Here is a 23,887-nt window from a genome sequence, read left to right on the forward strand (position 1 = left end):
CTGTGGAGGGGTAATGGTGGAAACTGAGAGGTTGGACCGGATTTTCATTTTGGAATCGGGAATCTGGAATCAGGAGGTTTCCCAACATTACAATTCACCTTATGACTGGCAGAGCACTATTTTCATTATGGGACATTGAGAACAGGTTGGCGTGGCCTTCTCCTAATTCCTATTCTTGTCTGTTGATTACTGAGTTTAAAAATCAGTTCAGCATCCACAATGATATTGAATTCAATGGTTCTGGCAAAAGAATACTCCTGAGCTGGATACATAAAAGCCTTCAAAGATATTTAGAAGCTCAGCCATCATTTAAACCTTTGAAACAGCCAAACAGATGGCAGAGCTGAACTTCAAGATAATAAGTGAGGCTCTGGGAATGTTTCACACCAACATCTCAGGATTTCACTATTGTGCAAAGCAGAATAACACATTATTAAGTGGATAACTGTCATTCAGCCTGGCTCTTTTCCACTCTCACAATGTTCTTCCTTGCCTCTACGGTTTGTCAGAAGTCAGAAGTAACTTGGCAAGCAAATTATTTAATGGTCACTTACCTTTTTCAAAACAAAGCCTTATTGGTGGGATGTGACCAGTGGTGTTCCACAAGGATCTGTGTTGGGGCCTCACTTGTTCACATTATTTATTGATGACTTGGATAACGGCATAGAATGTCACTTATCTTAAACTTGCTGATGTGATAAAGTTAGGCGGCATTGTGAACAGTGTAGATGAGAGCATAATATTACAAAGGGGTATTGGTAGACTCAGTGAATGGGCAAAACTGTGGCAGATGGATTTCAATCTACGTAAGTGTCAGGTTTGGCATATCAGGGTACTTGCTAGATTGCATGAAGTTAAATACAGTGGATGTCCAAAGAGACTTGGGGTTCAGGTGCATAAATATATAAAATGCCACGTACAGGTGCAGAAAATAATCAAGAAGACAAATGGAATGCTGGCCTTTATTTCTACAGGACTGGAATGTAAGGGCCAGAACTGTTACTGAAGGATGGCATTTATCCCCAAAACCAGTCAGCAACGGTGCTGGCCGAGATCTTTCATTCCCCAGAGGGTTGTATCTTGGATGTACCCCCAGAAGATGCGCTGGGGATCCCTCGAAAGTTCTGATACAAGGACTGGACAAGAATAGCCTGTGGAGTTTCAAAATTCCACTGCGCAATTAGCCAGCATCTGGAACCCTCTGAAACTCCATCTCATTGTCAAAAACTGTGGATGGTTCTGACTTACTTGGCAGTTTAGTTACCGAGGGAAGGTTAGATGGATGAAGAGCATTCCTAACACTTGGGTAACTATGTTACTGTACCTCCAAACCTCCTAGTGGACTCTGCAACTATTCCCCCGACCTCGACTACACTCCCACCCATCGGTCACAACTCTCTCACACCACCGCCTCCGACTATCATCCCATTTCCTGACTACCCCCCCTTTCCCTCAACTACCCATCGGACCACCCAGTTCCCTCACCACATGACCTCCCCCGACCATCTGACCCCCAATCTCCTCACTGATCGCCAGACTGTTCCCCCCACCCACTCCAACCCCTGACTACCCGAAACCCTCTTGACCTCGCCAACCCGCCACAATCAAACACCCCAGAGCACCCGAGCACCCCTCCCACCCAACCCCAACTCCGTCCACCGGATCCTCCCACTCAGCCAACCCTCCCACACCACCCCCCCACCCCGCATCTTATTCCTCACCCATTTACCTCACACGTACATCTTCACTCTTGTCAAAGTCATTTAACCTTGTTGGTTTATGGCAGCTAGAAAGGAGGCATGGTGTCATTGCCCTCAGCAACCCTACGCTAGACTGAAGGCATCCAGGAGCAGCGATGCTCCACATTTCTCAACAGGCCCGGATTGGAGGTCCAGGTAAGAAATGCGAAGCTCCATCTAACAATGCGACAATGCGATGATGATCACCACTCCAAAGAGCATTCAGCCCAATGACAAGCAATAGGCTCCCTTACCTGAACAACATACCTTTTACATATCTATGGAGCAGTACTTATTGATCATGAGGCCTCTATAGCCTCACCAGTAATGCTGCACTGAGCTTCATTATGTTTCTTTCTCCTGTCACAGTAATGTAGCACGGAAAGTGTAAATGACAGTCAGTAGCAAAGAAGTAACATTGCAATACACCTTCAACATCATAGACTGAGATTGAGGGGAACAGCTTCCTCTGTAGCATATTTTACATGGGTGCTGAAAGCCAGGAGTGTCATTCAGGCTTTACAGATGTACCAAGTAGCCTAGTAGTCATGGAAACACTTCCCCTTCAAAAGCCTCGCACATGACTGGTTTGAAATGGGCACCTCTGGATGTATTATCATGCACTTTGAACACATGGCCCTGAACAAGTTTCAGGCTTCATTACGTAAGGAGCAGCATCCGATATTCTGTCACGAAAAAGGCACGAAATATCACATTGTCGGTTCCCTAAATCCATCGTTCCCTACCTTACCTCTTAGGAAGTAACAGGGGTCATTTGTTCTGCCTGTCAATCAGAATTAGCATTGCCAATATTTGCTCCTAATCCCACGGCCTGTAAATAACCAAATGTTTTCAAGAGACGGGTTTTCTCCCTGGGTGATTGTAAACTTTTGACAGGCTCCACACTCTAAATGCTCGCGTCCTTGATGGGAAATGAGCAAAAATGCTTTGCATCGCACCAGAAAATGGGATTTTTTTTTTTTGCAATGCGGACCTTTCCTGGAGTGTGTACTATTAATGTAGGCAACCGAGTGTGAGAGAAAATGAAAGGGGTAATCAGTCAAAGTGCTGACGACAGATTAATAGACTTTTTTTTTCAGAATAGTGAGTCTCCTACCTACAAATAGCTGGCTGTTGAGCTGTAAATGGATGTGTCCGTCAGCTGGAGCCTCTCGAGCTATTCGTGGCAGGTGATCCACTCGAAGGGATGCTGCTTTGATGTTGCGTTCCGCCTCGACATAATGCCACTGATTGTCGTTCAGCCGCGAGGGCGATTCCACGGCAACCACGAAGGGGCCGTTCCCGACGTCAAATGAGAAGAGGACTTCCACCGGAGCTACAAAAACCAAACATAACACAGCCACGTGAGTGTCCTCTTAGCCGTGCAAAGATGTTTTCTAACCCATCCACACGGGAGATTAATTTCTCCTCAAGTGTCAGTTGTGCTTTTGACCATGCCAAAGGCTTCTCTTGATGGATAAAGCAAAAAGACAGTCATTTCTTTAGGCGATGGTGGTATTATGGCCAGACTATTAATCCAGAAACTGAGCTAATGTTCTGGGGCCTTGAGTTCAAATTCCGCCACGGCAGATGGTGGAATTTGAATTCAATAAAAAAAATCTGGAATTAAGAATCGACTGATGACCATGAAACCATTGTCGATTGTGGGAAAAACCCATCTAGTTCACTAATGTCCTTTAGGGAAGGAAATCTTCTGTCCTTACCTGGTCTGGCCTACATGGGACTCCAGAGGCACAACAATGTGGTTGACTCACAACTGCCCTCCAAGAGCAACCATGGGTGGGCAAGAAATGCTGGCCAGCCAGCGATGTCCATGTTCCACAAATGAATTTTTTTTTAAATCCCTTTCACCGGCCTGTGCCAGCTGTCAAAACAGACTTCTGCTGAAAGACAAGTTATGCTTCTTAAGTATATTTTTCCTTGACCATCTTTCCCTGATCAACATTGAATCATAGAATCCTTACAGTGCAGAAGAAGCCATTTGGCCCATTGAGTCTGACAGAGTATCTTTCCCAGGCCCTCTCCCCATTACCCCACACATTTACCATGGCTCATCCAGCTAAGCTACACATCTTGAACACTAAGGGGCAATGTAGCATGGCCAATCCACCTAACGTGCACATTTTTGGACTGTGGGAGGAAACCGGAGCATCCGGAGGAAACCCACGCAGACAGTGACCCAAGGCCGGAATTGAAGCTGGGTCCTGAGGCAGCAGTGCTAATCACTGTTAAATTTTATCCCTTTCTCAGAGTTACAAAGCCAATGTGCAGTGTGGACAGGGCAAAGCCTTTAATCCATCTCCTTGCTTGCTCCAAAAAAAAGCAATTCAAATTCAAGTTGAATCCAATTCATGGTCCCCAAAAAAGGGACGTACTAGATCCATGCTGACAAGAGCAGACATTACACCTGATCTCGGGCTTGATTCGGCACTTGATCTTAGCCAAAAGGCCGAGAAGGGTTTTCCTGGATCTCTTTCCAGAGCCGGGTTGCTGTTGTAAAGCTGAACAGCTCCAGCCTCGTTTTGGCAGTGTTGAAAAAGGATCTTCTGTGACCTTGACAGAAATCTATTGCCCACCAATTACATTGTAATAATGCTAATGGCTCCCTAGCTTAGCCTGTGTTCCAGCTGCCCTGGCCAATTGGAAGATAAAGGATTTTCTTATTATTGGCCCAGTTCTCACGTGTGCAGTCTCCATTCCCGTTTCCTCTCCCCCACTCCCATTAACCACCCCCCAGCCACCGATTAGCTGGTTAACCCATCCCATCTCCTCTCCCTAAAGGCAAAATACTGCGAATGCTGGAATCTGAAACAGCTCTGACGAAGGGTCATCCAGACTCGAAGCATTATCTCTTGACTCTCTCCACAGACAATGTCAGACCTGCTGAGATTTTCCAGCATTTCTTGTTTTTGTTCCTCTCCATCTACGCTTCTGCCTCAATAAAAATACCAATCAGCTCATGGGTCACGTTGGAGGGTAGGTTTACAGCCTGGAAAAGAATCCCACCCCCTGATTCCTGCACCATCTAGTCCATGGTCTCCGTGATTCCCTGTGGTGTATTTCGCAGCTTCCTAAGCCTCTCGGTTAAAAAAAACACACCTTCTATTCTTGCTCTTAAAGTCCTTACATTTAATAATATCTACCCACTGAATATTGACTTGTCAATCACTGGAAACATTCTCTTTCTATCCATCTTGTCCCATCCCTTGAGATTCCAAACACCTCTCTCAAATCACCTCTCTGAGCTTCAAATAACTATCATTGATGAAGTTAACTGGCACCTTCAACTTCTTGTCAAACCACATACTTCATTCACAGATTACAGTCTCAAAGAACAGCAAACAAAATTGGAAGTGAAAATACAAAAGCCTGCCACCCAGTAGCCATTCTACGCATGACCGTAAATATACTAATGATGAAAAGAAGCCTAAAGGGGGATGGTAGAAGATATATTGTCACGTTGGCAATCCAAAGATGTGCGGGTTAGGTTGATTGGCCATGCTAAAATTGCCCCTTCGTGTCCTGAGATGCGTAGATTAGAGGGATTAGTGGGTAAAATATGTAGGGATATGGGGGTAGGGCCTGGGTGGGATTGTGGTCGGTGCAGACTCGATGGGCCGAATGGCCTCTTTCTGTATTGTAGGGTTTCTATGATTTCTATGATATTCACATTTAGTTGGTTAATAGGATAGGATCAGAGTGGGAAAGTCCCTTGGAAAGTTCCACGTGTAATCGCTGACACACACCAGCCTCCCCACGCCAACAGACTCCACAGAGAGAATTGGCTCATGAGGAGAGACTGAGTAGACTGGGACTATACTCATTCGAATTGAGAAGAATGAGGGGGGATCTTATAGAAACATAAAAATTATAAAGGGAATAGATAAGATAGAAGCAGGGAGGTTGTTTCCACTGACGGGTGAAACCAGAACTAGGGGGCATAGCCTCCAAATAAGGGGAAGCAGATTTAGGACGGAGTTGAGGAGGGACTTCTTCACCCAAAGTGAACAAGTGTTATAAGCAAAAGGGCGTAATCGGACAGTGGAAAAAAGGACAGATTGATTGACTGTGCCTGATAGTCATTTCAGGTGATGGAGGTCACATAATAAGTGTAATGACTAGCTTTGTGGCTTAGAGGCTTTAAAACCTCCTTCGAAATAAAAACTGTTGCGATACATTAAGAGACATCTTTTGTTTTGGTTATTGTTCCTGACAGCTCCAGTTGCAGAAGGTTTACATGATCCACGAAGAAAATACCAGAAAATATGGAAATTGTAACAGCGACGTTTTACTGTAACAGCATCTTTAAACCGGTAATTTAGCTGTTCAAACCGCTTTGTCTGACAGAGTGCAGCCATTACACTGTTATCAACCCCAAGCAATGAAAATATTGACTGGAGGTGTCATTTATAGGCAGATTTATTAATGTTTCAATAGTCTAAAAGCAACAAAAGACTTTAATCAAACATTTTAAGTTAAAGTTTATTTATTAGTGGCGCAAGTTGGCTTACATTCACACTGCAATGAAGTTACTGTGAAAATCCCCCAGTCACCACACTCCGGCACCTGTTCAAGAATTTAGCATGGCCAATGCATCTAACTGGCATGTCTTTCGGACTGGCTGGATAGACTCAATGGGCTGAATGGCTCCTTCTGTACTGGAGGGATTCTATAATTCTATAATATAGAAGAAGGCCATGCAGCTCATCGAGTCTGTACCGACCACAATCCCACCCAGGCCCCATTCCCCTAACCCCACACATTTGCCTTGCTAATTGCCCTGACAGCAGAGTCAATTTTAGCATGGCCAATCAACCTAATCCGCACATCTTTGGACTGTGGGAGGAAACCGGAGCACCCGGAGGGAACCCACGCAGACACGAGGAGAACGTACAGACTCTAAACAGACAGTGTCCCAAGCCAGGAATCGAACCAGGTCCCTGGCGCTGTGAGGCAGCAGTGCTAACCACTGTGCCACCATGCCTCCCATATTTGAAAATAGGATTTCAAAACAATATTGCATACAGATTTTAATCAGAATGTCAGTTTGAAATGATGAGTATTTTTTCCTCCCCCCCAAGATGAAGGAAGGTACAGTCCTCCATTAAGTAGTATTTGCTGGTTAATAATGCCGACATCTCTCTGTTTTATATACTGACAATATGGAGGCACTGTCTGCCTTTTTAATATTTCTACACGCCTACAATATGATTAAATGCTGAGGACTCAGAACAACAACTGAGTTGTGTCTTTGAGGCTGAAATTGTGACACAGTTGGTATGCTGAGTATATTTCTAATCACTGAAACCATGAGGAGTCGCTTGCGGGGGTCGGAGGGGTGGGGGGGCAGCGGTGGGTGGTGGGGGTCCGGCAGGTTACACAGAGTAATGAGACGGATCTCGAGTGTTTGATGTGAAATGGCGAGATTAGTTGACTCCTGAAGTGAGAAGCCGCAGGGTGGACATTGCAAAGATACTGAAAGTGCTTACAAGGGTAATTAATATCATTGCTTGCAGAGTTCAAGCTAGCAGGTTAAGGTGTCCCAGATTCAGGGTCGATTCATGACAGGGTGGCAGTATTTCATTACATGAAAGGCCAGGGCTCATTGAAGAATGTTGGTTGATGGAACGGGAGAGGTACAGGGCTGGAAACCAAGTGAGCTGAAGTGTAGAAACATAGGAACTAGAAGCAGGAGTAGGCCATTCGGCCCTTCGAGCCTGCTCCGCCATTCACCTTGATCATGGCTGATCATCAAATTCAATGTCCTGATCCCACTTCCCCCCATATCCCTTGATCCCTTTAGCCCCAAGAGCTATATCCAATGTCTTCTTGAAATCACACAACATTTTGGCCTCAACTACATTCTGTGGTAGTGAATTCCACATATTCACCATCCTCTGGGTGAAGAAATTTGTCCTCACCTCAGTTCTAAAAGGTTTACCCCTTATCCTCAAACTATGACTCCTAGTTCTGGACTCCCCCACCATCAGGAACATTCCTTCTGAATCTACGTCTCTAATCCTGTTAGAATTTTATAAGCTTCAATGAGATCCCCTCCCACTCCTCTAAATTATAGTGAATACAATCCTAACTGATTTAGTCTCTCCTCATATGAAAGACCTGCCATCCCAGGAATCAGCCCGGTCAGCCTTCACAGTACTCCATCTATAGCAAGGACAGCCTTCCTCAGATAAGAACACAAAGTTAGTTCACTCAGCCGTTTAGTCCAGTCTCATAAGGAATTATGAATTGTCATTTCATGATTCAGGTTGTGTGATGGAAGAGTTAAAACAGAATTACAGGCTTGTTACAGCGCAGAAGGAGGCCATTCAGTCCATCTCGTTGGCACCGGCTCTCTGAATGAACAATTTGCTTGGTGCCATTCTCCCCCTTCTCCCCGGTGACCCTGCAGGAAGCAGCTTAATTAACTTCTGAGTGCTTCAATGGAATGTTCCTCCACCACATTTCATTCAATTTTAAAGAATTGATGATCGTTTGAAGTCTACCTTGTCTGATGACTACAATCCAGGCTAAATTCTTCACAGACATAATTTTCTACCTTTTTGGGATGATTTTTAAAATTCATTTATATGTTGCGGGCATCGCTCGCATCCGGACTCGAAAAGTTGGCTCGATTCTCTCCCCACAGATGCTGTCAGACCTGCTGAGATTTTCCAGCATTTTCTGTTTTTGTTTCGCATTCCAGCGTCCGCAGTATTTTGCGTTGATCAATTTTAAATTATGCTTTGCTGCACCCAACTGACTGTCCCATCTCTCCACCGTGGGGCAAACTGATACCTACTGCCATAAGAAAGCTGAACAGATGCCCTGGGCTTTGGAGACGTGTTTCCCATATTTAACTTTTCAATCCACCTACCCACACCTCTCTTCACATCCCTCCAAGCCACACGCCATTGTGTCTTGGAAATATTATGGCTGGGTCACAATCCTGGATCTCCCTCCCTCACAGCACTCATTGAAACTTATAGAATACTGAAAGGCCTGGATAGAGTGGACATGGGGAAGATGTTTCCATTCGTAGGTGAGACTAGGATTCGAGGGCACAGCCCCAGAATAAAGGGATGACCCTTTAGAACCGGGATTAGGATGAATTTATTCAGCCACAGGGTGGTGAATCTGTGGAATTCATTGCCACAGAAGGCTGTGGAGGCCAAGTCATTGAACACATTTGAGACAGAGATAGATAGGATCCTGATTAGTAAGGGGATCAAAGGTTATGGGGAAAAGGCGGGAGAATGGGGTTGAGAAACGTATCAGCCATGATTGAATGTCGGAGCAGACTCAATGGGCTGAATTCTGCTTCTATATCTTGTGGTTTTATGGTCTTATAGCACTGTGAGTGTACCTATACTATGCAGTGGACTGCAGCGGTTCAAGAAGGCATCTCATCATCGCCTTCTCAAGGGCAATTCGAGATGGGCAATAAACACTACCCTTGCCAGTGACGTCCACTTCCCAGGAATGAATAACAGCAACAGAAAATCTTTCAAATCTCTCAAAAAATCTTATTTCTTCACCCAAAGAGTGGTGAGCCCGTGGAATTCATTCCCACAGGAAGTAGTCGATGCCAAAACATTGAATGTATTCAAGAGGTGGCTAGATGTAGCACTTGGGGCGAATGGGATCAAAGGTTATGGGAAGAAAGCAGGGTTCGGCTATTGAGTTGGACGATCGGCCATGATCGTGATGAATGGTGCCACAGGCTTGAAGGGCCAAATGGCCTCCTCCTGCTCCTATCTTCTATGTTTCTATGTTTCTATTATGTATGGGCTGGATAGGTGAGGAGAAGAAACATATTGAGGCACAAGGCTTTTTTTTTGTTCGTGCAGCATCTGGAATAGCCTGTGCTTTGTTGACATGGAAATCTTTGTCAAACTGTGTCACAGCTGGGGATGCACCATCAGGTTTAACAATTAAGAAATTCTGTTGTGGCTATCCGCTTGGTCAGTTGTGAGACTGTGCATGGTAGCAATGTAGCGTTAGCACCCAAAAGAACATCAGTTATTAGCTGATATGCTTAAGTGAATTTAAGTGTTGCTATAATACTGTTCGGTTGGAAAACGTCACATTGAAGTCAACAAACGAGGCAGCTCCAGCAGCTTGAGAAGGCCATACCCTAAGAGGCAACTTGGTTATTTTGCTGAGTGAATTTTTTTTTCTTTACTCTTGCATGGGATGTGGGTGTCACTGGCAAGGCCAGAATTTGTTATTCATCCCTAAATTGCCCCTTGAACTGAGTGGCTTGTTAGATCATTTCAGAGAACAGTTAAGAGTCAACCACGCTGCTGAGGGTCTGGAGACGCATGTAGGCCAGACCAGTTAACGATGGCAGAGTTCCTTCCCTTAAAGGATGTTAGTGAACCAGATGGGTTGTTACAGAAATCGGCAATGGTTGTCATGGTCGCCATTACTCAGACGAGCTTTATGATTCCAGATTTATTAACTGAACTCAAATTCCACCAGCTGCCGTGGTGGAATTTGAATCCGTGTCCCCAGAACATTAATCTGAGTCTCTGGATTACTAGTCCTGTGGCCTTACCACTACCACCTCCCCGCAAAAAAATGAGCCTGCATAGTCCATTAAGTACTTGGCCGAGCCTGTTCACACTTAAATTAACTTGCAACGAACAACAAGTGGAAGTCTTCCATTCGATCACTCTAGATTAGAAATCAGATCCTGGGCGATGGACCAGTGCCTAATTCACTGCACCACACAGTCCTCCAAATACTTAATAAATTTTGTATTGAGGACACATCAGTGCTATCCTGCTTAATGGCATCTCAGCATGAAAGGACTTCATTATTTTTGGTGGTTTGATCTAATTAACTGGATTTTTGCTGACTCCTTGCACAGCACCAGAGGTTCCAGGCAATTACCCCGATGTGAATCACTCGCTTACAGATCTTTCTCAATTTGCGCTCCTGCCTGTCAGATGATACTCACAGTTCAGCTCGATCCTTATGAAGTCCTTAATTCCGAGATTCTCCAGGAACACACCTGACGCCGCAGTTGTTTTGAAGAAGAATGAAATGTCCGCACTGAGCTCACCGTGGAAGGTTGGGAAGTGGAGATACGAGGACTCGGTGTTGAATGATGCTGCGTTCCAATAATTATCTGTATGGGCACGTAAATACACACAGTTCTTTTCAAATTAAGGCCAAACAAAAAGGTGCATTTCTTTTTGGGCCTGGAGGTGACCCAAAAGGAGTGCGGCGTGACATATCAGCTCAGGTATGCGACACTCACTGGGCAGAATTTTCCGGCTGTTCACACCGGCAGGATTCTCTGGTCCCACTGCAGTGAATGGAGATTTGGCTGAGCGCCAAACACTACATTCTGCGCTCTCTCGATCCTTCTTTATGAACGGTATGCTTTGTCTGTATAGCGCGCAAGAAACAATATTTTTCATTGTATGTTAATACATGTGACAATAATAAATCAAATCAAATCAAATCAAATCCCAGCCACAAAGAGGGTTCCATGCATCTTTGTATGCAGGCGAAGTCAGTGATGACAGTGGCAGGTTCACTCCTTAACACGTGGGATAAGGAGGCTACTTGAGAGCTCATTTTAATTTGATTCATTGATAGAAATCTTCCCTGTGTGTTAGAAGGTAGTGGGTTCAAGACCTCTATAGAATCATAGAATCCCTACAGTGCAGAAAGAGGCCATTCGGCCCATCAAGTCTGCATCGACCACAATCCCACCCAGGCCTTATCCCCGTAATCCCACATATTTACCCCACTAATCCCGCTAACATACGCATCCCAGGACACTGAGGGGCAATTTAGCGTGGCCAATGCACCTAACCTGCACATCTTTGGAGTGTGGGAGGAAACCGGAGCACCCGGAGGAAACCCACGCAGACACGGGGAGAATGTGCAAACTCCACACAGACAGTGATCCAAGCCGGGAATTGAACCCAGATCCCTGGCACGTGAGGCAACAGTGCTAACCACTATGCCACCATGCCGCCCTCAAGTAAGGGCACGAAATCTTCCAAGAAATGCCGCACTACAAAAGCATGAGCAATTTCCCAATTGCACCCATAGGGAAAATCCTAATTTTTACGGTCTGAATTGCCTCTGTTTGTGTCAGAATGTTTCAGTCTATTCTCATCATTGGGTGACAGATTACACCGGAGGGAAGTTCAATTGCAAATATTGTAATTGCTGCTTCCTTGGCTTCTAAATGGATCTCTGTTCATAAACATTATCGAAGCAAAATGGAAAACTGGATAGTTTATAAAGGGAACATCACCAAGGGTTTTGACATTGTTCACAGCGGGTAATGAGTGATTGCTGTTGATTCAAAGCCAATCATATCATCCAGAGGCCTCAGGTAATTGAAGTGTGGCAGAAAATACATCTTGGAGTGACTATAAGCTAATTGAGAGATACAGATAGTTTAATCTCTACAACTTGATTGAATGAAGACCAATAGTTGATTACTGGCAAGAGAAGCAAAGGGTAATTGAATGTCCCAGCATAGAGATGCAACTGTGCAGGTTTGCTGTACACTAATTGGCTGCAACATTTCCTTTCAATACATTACGTTTCAACAGTGACCACCTTCATTAACGATAAAGCACTTTGAGATGTCTGCTGATTGTGAAAAGTGCAACATCAATGCAGTCTTTCTATTTTATTCTTTTATAGGCAGGGCAGAGAATTGGAGCTGTAGGATGGGAACTATCTCATGTCACCCACCACGGGAATCGTAGCAGACGGGACAGGACCTTGCAAAGGTCCATTGACCTTGGGCGGGATTTTCCGGTCTTGGGACGAGCGCGGCCGGAAAACCCTTTCCGTCATGTCACAGCCCTCGTTCCAAAGCACGGATATCTCTACCTGTGGCTCATGACATTTCATGGGCATGATTAACCTCTGCGAAAGAGAGGTACTGAATGACCCCCACAGTTAGTACGGCACAAATATTAATGTCTTTGGCTGTATGGTTAATGTGTTTGCATGACGTTCCTCAGTTTTGATGTTAATAAAGTCCAGAAAGTCCTGCTGATGGGATCTTCCAGTCCCGCCAAAGTCAATGGACATTTGAATGACTTGCCACATCTGCCACAGAGCATCCTGCTGCAGCTGGGCTGGCAAATCTCAGCCATACTGATATTAACCTTCTTCCTTTAAATGGATTAGCACCCCTGCCAAAATAGCAGACAGCGTAATAAAAGTGGTATTCTATTGGCCTTCTGTTCCGTGCCCCACTTGAAATTCAATCTCAAAGTCAATGGAATTGAGCATTATTTGGACCGTATAATGACCAGTCAATGTGAAAACATCCATTTTGTTCTACTGGCCAAGATTGATTTCTACCCAATGAGGTTTCTCGCTTAACATGGACTGGATTATGGGCTGGACTTTCTGACCTCACCCACAGCTGGAATTCTCTGATCCCACTGCAATGTAAGCAGTCTCACAACACCAGGTTAAAGACCGGCATCTTCACATCATGACTACCATCGACACCGCACCGACATTTCCACATCCCCACTGCAATGAACAGAGATTTGGTTGAGCTGCAAATTATCGAACCATAGAATCCTGCAGTGCAGAAGGAGACAATTTGGCCCATCGAGTCTGCACCGATCACAATCCCACCCAGGCCCTATTCCCGTAACCCCACACGTTTATCCTGCTAATCCCCTAACACTCGGGTCAATTTAGCATGGACAATCAACCTAACCCACACATCTTTGGTTATCACTGGCAGAATGGCCAGAGAATTACAGCATATGGGTGAAATTTTCCCATCCTGCCCACCACTGGAGTCGTAGTGAGCAGTGGAGGGGAGGGGTTGGGTCCTATATCTCCCACAGTACTATCTAGACAATAAAGAATTAACAACACAAAACAAGATAATTCAGCCTACTCTATCCAGAGCCGCAGTTTCAGGGAGAGCAGAAACAGAGAATTGGGGATGCAATGTCATAGTCCTACCTCTGGAGCATAGATACCTCTATCTCTGATCTATGTTCCTGGTAATCATGTTCATGTTAGTGTTCATCGGCCACACAAGCATTAGTCTTAATCCTGTGTGCCCAACCTGTTCGAATATCCCTTTCTCCCCCTTTCCTTTATCTCCTTTACCTGTTCTTAAACATTAACACATTTCAGTCACTAACTCCAGTATTTCATTCCATAACCACACAACCCACTGAACAAAAAACCCTCACCTGCTAATATAGCCGATTTGTAAAAAAAAAAGTGTTTTGAAGCATTCGGGGTACACTTATGATCCAATATGCACATCTCAGAACAGCGAAACTTACAACACACAGCCCAAGCACCAAGTCCAGTATCTGGAGAACCCTCCAGTTGTCTAACTACTTTGGGGTTAATTGGTGTAAAAAGGGTTAAACTCAACATTGAACTTCTTCTAAACTCCAAAGTGCGAAAGAGCGCAGCTTTCCAGCTGTACTGATATGTTGTTAAACACAATATGTGCCTCTGACATTCACAAAAGCATAGAAACATAGAAATAGGAGCAGGAATAACCCATTTGGCCCTTTAAGCCTGCTCCGCCATTCATTATGATCATGGTTGATCATCCAACTCAATGGCCTGATCCCGTCTTCCCCCCATATCTTTTGATCCCCTTTGTCCCAAGAGCTCTATCTAACTCCTTCTTGAAAACTTACAATGTTTTGCCCTCAACTGCTTTCTACAGGCTCACCAGTCTCTGAGTGAAGAAATGTTTCCTCACCTCAATCCAAAAAGGTTTACCCCATATCCTTAGACTATGACTCCTGGTTCTGGACACCCACATCATCGGGAACATCCTTGCTGCATCTACCCTGTCTAGTCCTGTTAGAATTTTACAGATTTCTATGAGATCCCCCTCATTCTTCCAAACTCTAGTGGATGCAATCCTAACTGGCCCAATCTCTCATCAGGCATCAGTCCAGCCATCCCATGAATCAGCCTGGTAAATCTTCACTGCACTCCCTCTATAGGAAGAACATTCTTCCTCAGATAAGAAGACCAAAACTGCACTCAATATTCGAGGCGTGGCCTCACCAAGGCCCTGTATAATTGCATCAAGACATTCCTGCTACTGTCCTCGAATCCTTTCACTCTGATGGCTAGATTAGCATTTGCCTTCTTTACCACCAGTTGCACCTGCATGCTTACCTTTAGTGATTGGTGTACGAGGACACCCAGGTCTCGTTGCACATTCCCCTCTCTTAATTTGTAGACATTCAAATAATAACCTGCCTTCCTGTTTTTGCTACCAAAGTGGATAACCTCACATTTACCCAAATTATACTTCATTTGGCAAACATTTGCCCACTCACTCAACTTAATAGAATTATAAAATCTCTCCAATGCAGAAGGAGGCCATTTGGCTCATCAAGCCTGTACCGACAACAATCTCACCCAAGCCCTATCACTGTAACCCCATGTATTTAACCTGCTAATTCCCCTGACACTAAGGGTCAATTTAACATGGCCAATCCACCTAACCTCCACATCTCTGGACTTGTCCAAAACACACTGAAACATCTCTGCTTACAGCGCAACTTTCCACCCAGCTTTGTGTCATCTGCAAAGTTGGAGATATTACACTTAGTTCCCTCATCTAAATCATTAATAAGCATTGTGAGTGGCTGGGGTGGGGTAATCATCCCTGGGGAACCCCAGAAGTCACTGCCTGCCATTTAAAAAAAGATCTGTTTATTCCTACTCTTTGTTTCCTGGCTGCCAACCAATTTCCTATCCATCTCAACATACTACCAATCCCATGCGCTTTAATATTACATGCTAATCTCTTACATGGGACTTTGGCAAAAGCCATCTGAAAGTCCAAATAAACCACATCCACTGACTTCCCCTCATCAACTCTACTAGTTACATCCTCAATTACTAACCAAGTCCAATGGAAATATTTGCCTGATAACCAACTGTTGGGATATTATAGGTACATTCACGGGCATGTCCTCTGGTCAGTGTTTATGGTAAAAATTACAATCCATCGGTTTTTTTCGGTTTGCAATTTTCAAAAGGTATTCATGCAGATCATAGAGTCCTACAGTGCAGAAGGAGGCCACTCGGCCCATCAAGTTTGCACCAACAATAATCCCACCCAGGCTCCATCCCCATAACCCCATGCAATTACCCTGTTGCGATTAGTGTGGAAAAGGACTCTTCCTCAGTAACCTCACCACTGTGTCAAAGTTACAAGATAATGTCCCAAAAGACTGAATGTTACTTACTGTCTCCATTGCAACGAAGTGGCCCCAGTCTGTAAGCCGCTTTTGAATCTGTTCTGTTTGTGTCTCCAATTACAAGCTGGGTCAGAGGCAAGTGATCTTTGTACGAAAGAAGACCTGTATCATTCGCCCTGCCAACAATGAGAAACAGAAAACAAAGAGCAGTGTAAATCTCAGTGACATTAAAAAGTAAACAGCACTTCTCCCAATTGTTCAATGTCCCAAAACAGCAGCAGAATTTTTCAGAAATGAAAAAGGTCATTAAACCCTTGTCTGCTTCTTTTTGATAGATCAACCTCACTGTACGACTTTTCATTACACCGGACAATATCCTGTCGCCATTAGCATACGTTTGTTCAAGTCCTTGGCATTTCCGAAAGCACTGCACAGCCAATGGGTTTTGTTTGAAGTGCAGTCGCTATGGCTGTGTAGGCAAATACAACTGACAATGGGGAGGCGATAGCCTAAAGGTATTATCGCTGGACTATTAATCAAGAGACTGAACTAATTTTCTGGGATCCGGGTTCGAATCCCGCCACGGCAGATGGTGGAATTTGAATTCAATAAAAAATATCTGGAATTAAGAATCTACTGATGACCATGGAACCATTACTGACTGTCGAAAAACCCCAACTGGTTCACTGATGTCCTTTAGGGAAGGAAATCTGCTGTTCTTACTTGGTCTGGCTTACATGTGATGTGGAGATGCCGGCGTTAGACTGAGGTGAGTCACCTGATGAAGGAGCAGCGCTCCGAAAGCTTGTGATTCCAAATAAACCTGTTGGACTTTAAGTGTTGTGAGACTTCTTACTGGCCTACATGTGACTCCAGAGCCACAGCAATGTGGTTGACTCTCAACTGCCCTCGAAAGACAACTAGGGATGGGTAACAAATGCTGGCCAGCCAACGACGCCCATGTCCCATGAATGAATAAAAATAGTACAGTGCACAGCAAGATCGCACAAATAGCAAATTAATTTACCAGACCATTTGCTATTGGTAGAGTTGGCTGAGGGACGTGGATTGGCCAGAACACCAGGGGAAATGATATTCATTGGGTGGCATGGAATCTTTCACATGCACCAGAGCTGGCTAATAGGTTTCACGTTCCATCTGAAAGGTAGCACATGGGACAGTGCAGCACCCTCGCAGTACGGAACCATGACCTCAGTCTAGATCGTGTGCTCTGGTCATAGGCGGGGTTTAGAATCATGGAATCTATACAGTGCAGAAGGAGGCCATTTGTCCCATCGAGCCTGTACCAACAACAATTCCACCAAGACCCTCGCCCTGTAACCCCACGTATTTACCCTGCCAGTCCCCCTGACACTAAGGGGCAACTTAACATGGACAATCAACCTAACCAACACATCTTTGGACAGTGGGAGGAAACCGGAGCACCCAGAGGAAACACACGCAGACACGAGGAGAATGTGCAAACTCCACACAGTCAGCCAAGGCCGGAATTGAACCCGGGCCCCTGGAGTTGGGAAGCAGCAGCGCTAACCACTGTGCTGCCCTTAGGGCTTAGAAACAAGGGTATGACCAGCTGAGCCAAGCTGAAGTAAATAAATACAACAACAACTTGCATGTATGTAGCACCTTTAACATCGTAAAACTTTGGAAGACATTTCACAGGAGTGTTATCAGACAAAATGCAAGTAATCACGTCTTGAACTGCTGTTTCTTTTTATAACTGACAAACCAACAGGGAGGGCCCACCAAGTATCTTAATGCTGAAAGCAACAAAAGAAAAATTAACAAATAAACTATAAAGCGGTGGTGAACTTATAGCCAAGCTTGGATATTAAAAGCCCACAGATTGTAGACAGTCAGGGGACTAAGGAGTAACCTCCTGAAATTCCTCAGGAAGAATGAGTTACTAAAAGAGGTTCTGCAATGCATCTTAGTTTTAACACTGCGGCCACTCAGAAGAATGTGCAAAGCAGCATCTTTGGCATTTAAGAGGTTGACTAAAGCGGTAGCTGGGAGGGGAAGGCCTGCTTTCGGTCATGGAAGCAAAGTGAAAGCAGCAGAGGTTGTGTGACACATCTCTCTGCTGCTCAGAGCAGAGAGACCGGCACATGTGCTATTGCACCCTCCGCTGCTATCAGCCAGCTTTCGGGCAATTTAAGCCCTGCCCTCTCTCCTACAGGCGAGAAACGGATTTTGAGTTTATTTTCTGCTCTCAGAACATAAGATGGCAGATTTAGATTTGACAAAAAATAGATTCGAAACCCTCCCGTTTTCATACTCGTTCTGGACTTAAAACATTTTTCATTAGGTCACCCCTGTGGAGTCAAATTCATTTGTAAAAGGTTTGGAGGGAAGATGAAGAGAATTTCTTTTCACTCAGAGAATTCTCAGATGTTGACCCGAAAATATGATGAAAACTGATTCCATAAGTAATTTTATAAGGGAGTTGGAAAGATATTTGAGCAGCACCATGGCACAGTGGTTAGCACTTCTGCCTCACAGCACCAGGGACCAGGGTTCAATTCCAACCTCGGGTCACTGTCTGGAGTTTGCACATTCTTCCTCGTGTCTGCATGGGTTTCCTCCAGGTGCCCCGGTTTCCTCCCATAGTCCAAAGATGAGCAGGTTAGGTGGATTGACCATGCCCTTAGTGACAGGTGGATTAGTTGGGTAAATACGTGGGGCTACAGGGATATTGCCTGGGTGATATTCTTGTTGGTGCAGGTTCGATGGGCTGAATGACCTCCTTCTGCACTGTAGGGATTCTATGATTCTATATTTGACGATGAAGAACATACATGGTTCTGAAAAAAAGGCAGGGATGTGGGGCAAAGCACGATGGTGCTATCAAAGAGCTAGCACAGTGACAAAGGGCCAAATGGACTCCTTCTCTGCTGTAAGTTTCTGTAATTCCATGATTTTATGTTTCTTGTTAAAATACACATAATACATCAAGCAGAACTTCGCCAGACGGAGTTTGATTCTGTTTGGACTTGGGCTTTATGAAGAGTTGAGACTTGCTGAAGATTTGTTTGGCCTAAAATGAAATGAAACTGAGCTTTTTGGAGACAAGGAGTTCCACCTGAGGCTAAGTGGAGTTTGAAAAGACAAGAACATCAGAAGATGAAGATTCGAGGAGAGTCGTGACAGGAATGAAGTAAGTGGTTAGCTGTGGTTTAGGATCAAGAAGGAAATGAAGAACCTGGGGATGAAAGGCAGCAAAACGTCAAATTTCATATCTATATACGCTGGACGGTATTCGATGAAAAAGATCTTGTATTTAACTGGGAGTGTCAGTTCCTCTGGCACTCCCGAAGGTAGACTGCTGACTGATAGCAATCTGTGTACTGCTGTTGGAATTGCAAGTAAAGGGATTTTGGTGAAGGGGCTTCTGCCTCCAAAGATGTATTACAAGGTCAATGGACCTTCCCATGCTCCGCCCCTCGCCCGTTCCAATTCTCATCGCAGGCAGGCCGGTAAAATTCCAACCAGTGTTTTTAACTGAGTAAAATATTGAGGTTCTTCTTAAAACCTCCCTCTCTCTGACCGAGCTTTTGCCAATCCATCCCATGTCCCCCCTGTGTAGCTCGCTGTCAAATGTTGTTTGATAATGCTTCTGTGAAGTGCTCTGGGATGTGTTTTCAACTCATTCACGGGATGTGGACTTCACTGGCAAGGCAAACATTTGTTGCCCATCCCTAATTGACTATCTCAAGGGCATGGAGAGATCTGAAAACAAGGATGAGGATCTTTGAACTGAGTAAACTGATGAGCACAGTGATGTGTGAATGGGGCTTGTAAGTTCAGATACGGGTAGCAGAGTTTTGAGTGAGCTTAAGTTTACAGAGTAAATAAGCTGGGAGCCCAGCAAAGACACTTCAGAAAAAATAATCAGTCTTCCAAATAACTATAGACCTAACACATATCTCCAACATCTAGTTTTATTACAGTACTGGTACAAATATGCAGTGATTTAGCTCCAAGAATAACATGCTCTACAGGGACAGTGTACATTTAGTGGAAGCATCACGACTAAGGATAAATAACCCCTTTATCTAATCATTCCCTTAAGCAAAATGTTGAGAATATTGGCTGAATCAATCAGGACTTGGACTAAGTTCCTATTAGCAGGCTGGAAGCTGCATGCAGCATGTGATAATCTGATTATTAAATCAGTTTATGAGTTGTTCAGATAGTTGAAAGGCCCAGGAGCTCATTAGCTCAACTGACATAAATCAAATGTGCCGTGCACTTTCCAACTCCTTGCATGAGATGAGGAAATCATGTCCTGTTAGTGTGCATTATGCCTTAAACTCTTGAATCATTGAATTCAAATTGAAATGGAAATTTGAGAAGTATAATCTTTTCACGTTTAATCTGTGTGAGCCACATCTCAGGATTAATAGTCCCTTTTTGCTCAATTAACTGTTCAGGCAATGCAAATTCAGTTGTCGTGCGGGTCCCTTTCAAAATACAAGTACCTGAATGAAATACTGTTTGACTCATTTTGCCCTTTTACCAGCGCCTTGAAATGGCCCCCGATTGAAAAAGTTGATAGAAACTCCTCAACTGGCACGATCTTCATTCTGAGGGGGCAGCCGTGGGATAGAGTCATGCCCCCTGACCCCAGACACAGACCATTGGTGGCCATAGGGTGCCGAGACAGGCTGTTTAAAAGGTCTGCCTCAGTTCTCTGGGATTTCACCCCAGTCGTTTTGTTAAATTTTAAACCCTCATCCTTCCAGCCACTCCCATGCCACCTTCATGCCCCATGTCATGTTAATGCCAACCCATACACCCCACATCAATGACCCATTATATCCCCCTGTACTAACTTAATACGGCACGGTAGCACAGTGGTTAGCACTGCTGCTTCACAGCTCCAGGGTCCCGGGTTCGATTCCCGGCTCGGGTCACTGTCTGTGTGGAGTTTGCACATTCTCCTCGTGTCTGCGTGGGTTTCCTCCGGGTGCTCCGGTTTCCTCCCACATCCAAAGATGTGCAGGTTAGGTTGATTGGCCAGGTTAAAAATTGCCCCTTAGAATCCTGGGATGCGTAGATTAGTGGGTAAATATGTGGGGGTAGGGCCTGGGTGGGATTGTGGTCGGTGCAGACTCGATGGGCCGAATGGCCTCCTTCTGCACTGTAGGGTTTCTATGATTCTATGAATAAGGTAAACCACCCTTGGTTCTCACATCCTCTGTACCAACTCACACAGTATTCACCATGGGCAAACCTCAGGAGCCATGATGAGATAAAAGTAAATAAAGGTCTACTTATCCATTACAGCCTTCGCTGTATTAAAAATACTCCCATTCATGAAAGCCCATTCAAAATGTTTAAACCTCAAGTGCTTAATCTTACCGACCGACTCAAAAACAGCTTCTTCCCTGGTGCCATCAGACTTTCGAATAGACTTACCTTGCATTAAGTTGATCTTTCTCTATATCCTAGCTATGACTGTAACACTACATTCTGAACTCCTTTCCTTCTCTATATACGGTATGCTTTGTCTGTATAGTGCGCAAGAAACAATACTTTTTACTGTATACTAATACATGTGCCAATAATAAATCAAATCAAATCAAAAACCTTATAAAAAGAACCTATCTTCTTGTCATCAGAAGACATCACATCAAAAGTCAACTAATCCTTTAAGCTGCCAATCAAATTGTGAATTTAAGATATTCCTGCTAATATAATTATAGCTTGTAGAAAGTAATAGTGTGACGGGAGCTTGGGAATGGGTGGGGTGCGGGGACGGGGAGGAAGGGACTTCCATTCCTGGATCCTATCTGCCACTTTTAAAGGTCCGTGGAGTCTCCATGAAAATAGGGGCCCTCTTATTTTTGATTCATATAGATGTCACATGGACATTTAAAAATAATTAATCATGGGATGTGGGCTTCACTGGCTAGGCCAAAATTTATTGTCCATCCCTAGAAGGTGATGATGAGTTACCTTCTTGAACCGCTGCAGTACATGTTGTGCAGGTACGCCCACAGTCTTGTTAGGAAGGGGGTTCCAGGATTTTGATGAAGGAACAGCGATGTATTTCGAAGTCAGGATGGTGAATGGCTTGGGGGGGTGGGGCGGGGGGGGGGGGGGAAACTTACAAGGTAGTGGTGTTCTCATGTGTCTGCTGCCCTGGTTGAGGTGTGAGGTTATGCACTTTGGAAGGAGGAATGGAGGCATAGACTATTTTCAAATGGGAAAATGCTTTGGAAATCAGAAACACAAAGGAACTTGGGAGTGATTGTTCAAGGTTCTCTTAAAGTTAACGTGCAGGTTCAGTCGGCAGTTAGGAAGCCAAATGCAATGCTAGCATTCATGTCGGGAGGGCTAGATTACAAGAGCAGGGATGCACTTCTGAGGCTGTATAAGGCTCTGGTCAGACCCCATTTGGAGTATTGTGAGCAGTTTTGGGCCCCATATGTAAGAAAGGATGTGCTGGCCTTGGAAAGGGTCCAGAGGGAGTTCACAAGAATGATCCCTGGAATGAAGAGCTTGTCATATGAGGATTGGTTGAGGACTCTGGGTCTGTTGGAGTTTAGAAGAATGAGGGGGGATCTTATTGAAACTTACAGGATACTGCGAGGCCTGGATAGAGTGGACAGGGAGAGGATGTTTCCACTAGTAGGAAAAACTAGAACCAGACGGCACAACCTCAGGCTAAAGGGATGATCCTTTAGAACAGAGATGAGGAGGAATTTCTTCAGCCAGAGAATGGTGAATCTGTGCAACTCTTTGCCGCAGAAGGCTGTGGAGGCCAGGTCATTGCGTGTCTTTAAGACAGAGATAGATATGTTCTTGCTTAATAAGGGGATCAGGGGTTATGGGGAAAAGGCAGGAGAATGGGGATGAGAAAAATATCAACCATGATTGAATGGCGGAGCAGACTCAAAGGGCCGAGTGGCCTAATTCTGCTCCTATGTCTTATGGTCTTATGGTTGCTAGGCAGTAGAGGTTCTGGGTTTGGAAGTTGTGGGTATTGAAGGAGATCCAGGCAAGTGGAGAGTATTCCATCACACTCCTGACTTGTGCTTTGCGGATAATAGGTGTTAGGTAGTCAGAAAGTAAGTTACTCAAGGCTGGATTCCTAGCCTCTGACCTGCTCTTTTTACAGTAAGAAGTCTCACAACACTAGGTTAAAGTCCAACAGGTTTATTTGGTAGCCAAATCCGTTAGCTTTCGGAGCGCTGCTCCTTCGTCAGGTAAGTGGAAGTTCTGTTCACAAACAGAAAGTCCCGGTTAACCGGGATCTTGGGTTCATGTCACATTATCTGTAACCCCCACGACTTACCTGGGCTTGCAAAATCTCACCACCTGTCCTGTCTGGAGACAATACACATCTCTTTAACCTGTGCTTAACGCTCTCTCCACTCACATTGTCTGTACCTTTAAGACTTGATTACCTATAAAGATTCGCATTCCAACCATTATTTTGTAAATTGAGTTTGTGTCTTTATATGCCCTGTTTGTGAACAGAACTCCCACTTACCTGATCAAGGAGCAGCACTCCGAAAGCTAGTGGATTTTGCTCCCAAATAAACCTGTTGGACTTTAACCTGGTGTTGTGAGACTTGCTACTGTGTTTACCCCAGTCCAACACCGGCATCTCCACATCATGACTGCTCTTTTTAGCCATGTTACTTATATGGCTAGTCCAATTAAGTTTCTGGTCAATGGCAACCCCCAGGATGGTCACCCCCATTGACACACAAATAAAGAAGAGAAAAAGACATAAAAGAAGGTGGGGTGAGGGGACAGGGAGTCAGAATTATCATGACAGGATATGTTTTCACACAGAGGGTTAAAACATGGTATGTTTTACTATATGTGTCTACTGAGGCAGAAACTACACAGTCAGGAGAGGTTGGGATTTGAAATGGATTACTAAAG

General features: G+C 44.6%; 1 protein-coding gene across 1 annotated transcript in view; it reads right to left on the reverse strand.

The window, feature by feature from the left end:
- The window catches only part of LOC144504123 (contactin-associated protein-like 5), a 922,207-nt gene that overhangs the window by 186,098 nt on the left and 712,222 nt on the right, over window positions 1–23,887 (reverse strand). The window contains exons 16-18 of the mRNA XM_078229299.1: window positions 16,013–16,140; window positions 10,726–10,896; window positions 2,857–3,075 (exon numbers count right to left, since the gene is read on the reverse strand). Of these exons, the coding sequence (XP_078085425.1) occupies window positions 2,857–3,075; window positions 10,726–10,896; window positions 16,013–16,140 (518 nt within the window). The remainder of the gene's footprint in view (window positions 1–2,856; window positions 3,076–10,725; window positions 10,897–16,012; window positions 16,141–23,887) is intronic.

The sequence above is a fragment of the Mustelus asterias genome, chromosome 14, assembly GCF_964213995.1.
Source record: "Mustelus asterias chromosome 14, sMusAst1.hap1.1, whole genome shotgun sequence".
NCBI lineage: Eukaryota > Metazoa > Chordata > Chondrichthyes > Carcharhiniformes > Triakidae > Mustelus > Mustelus asterias.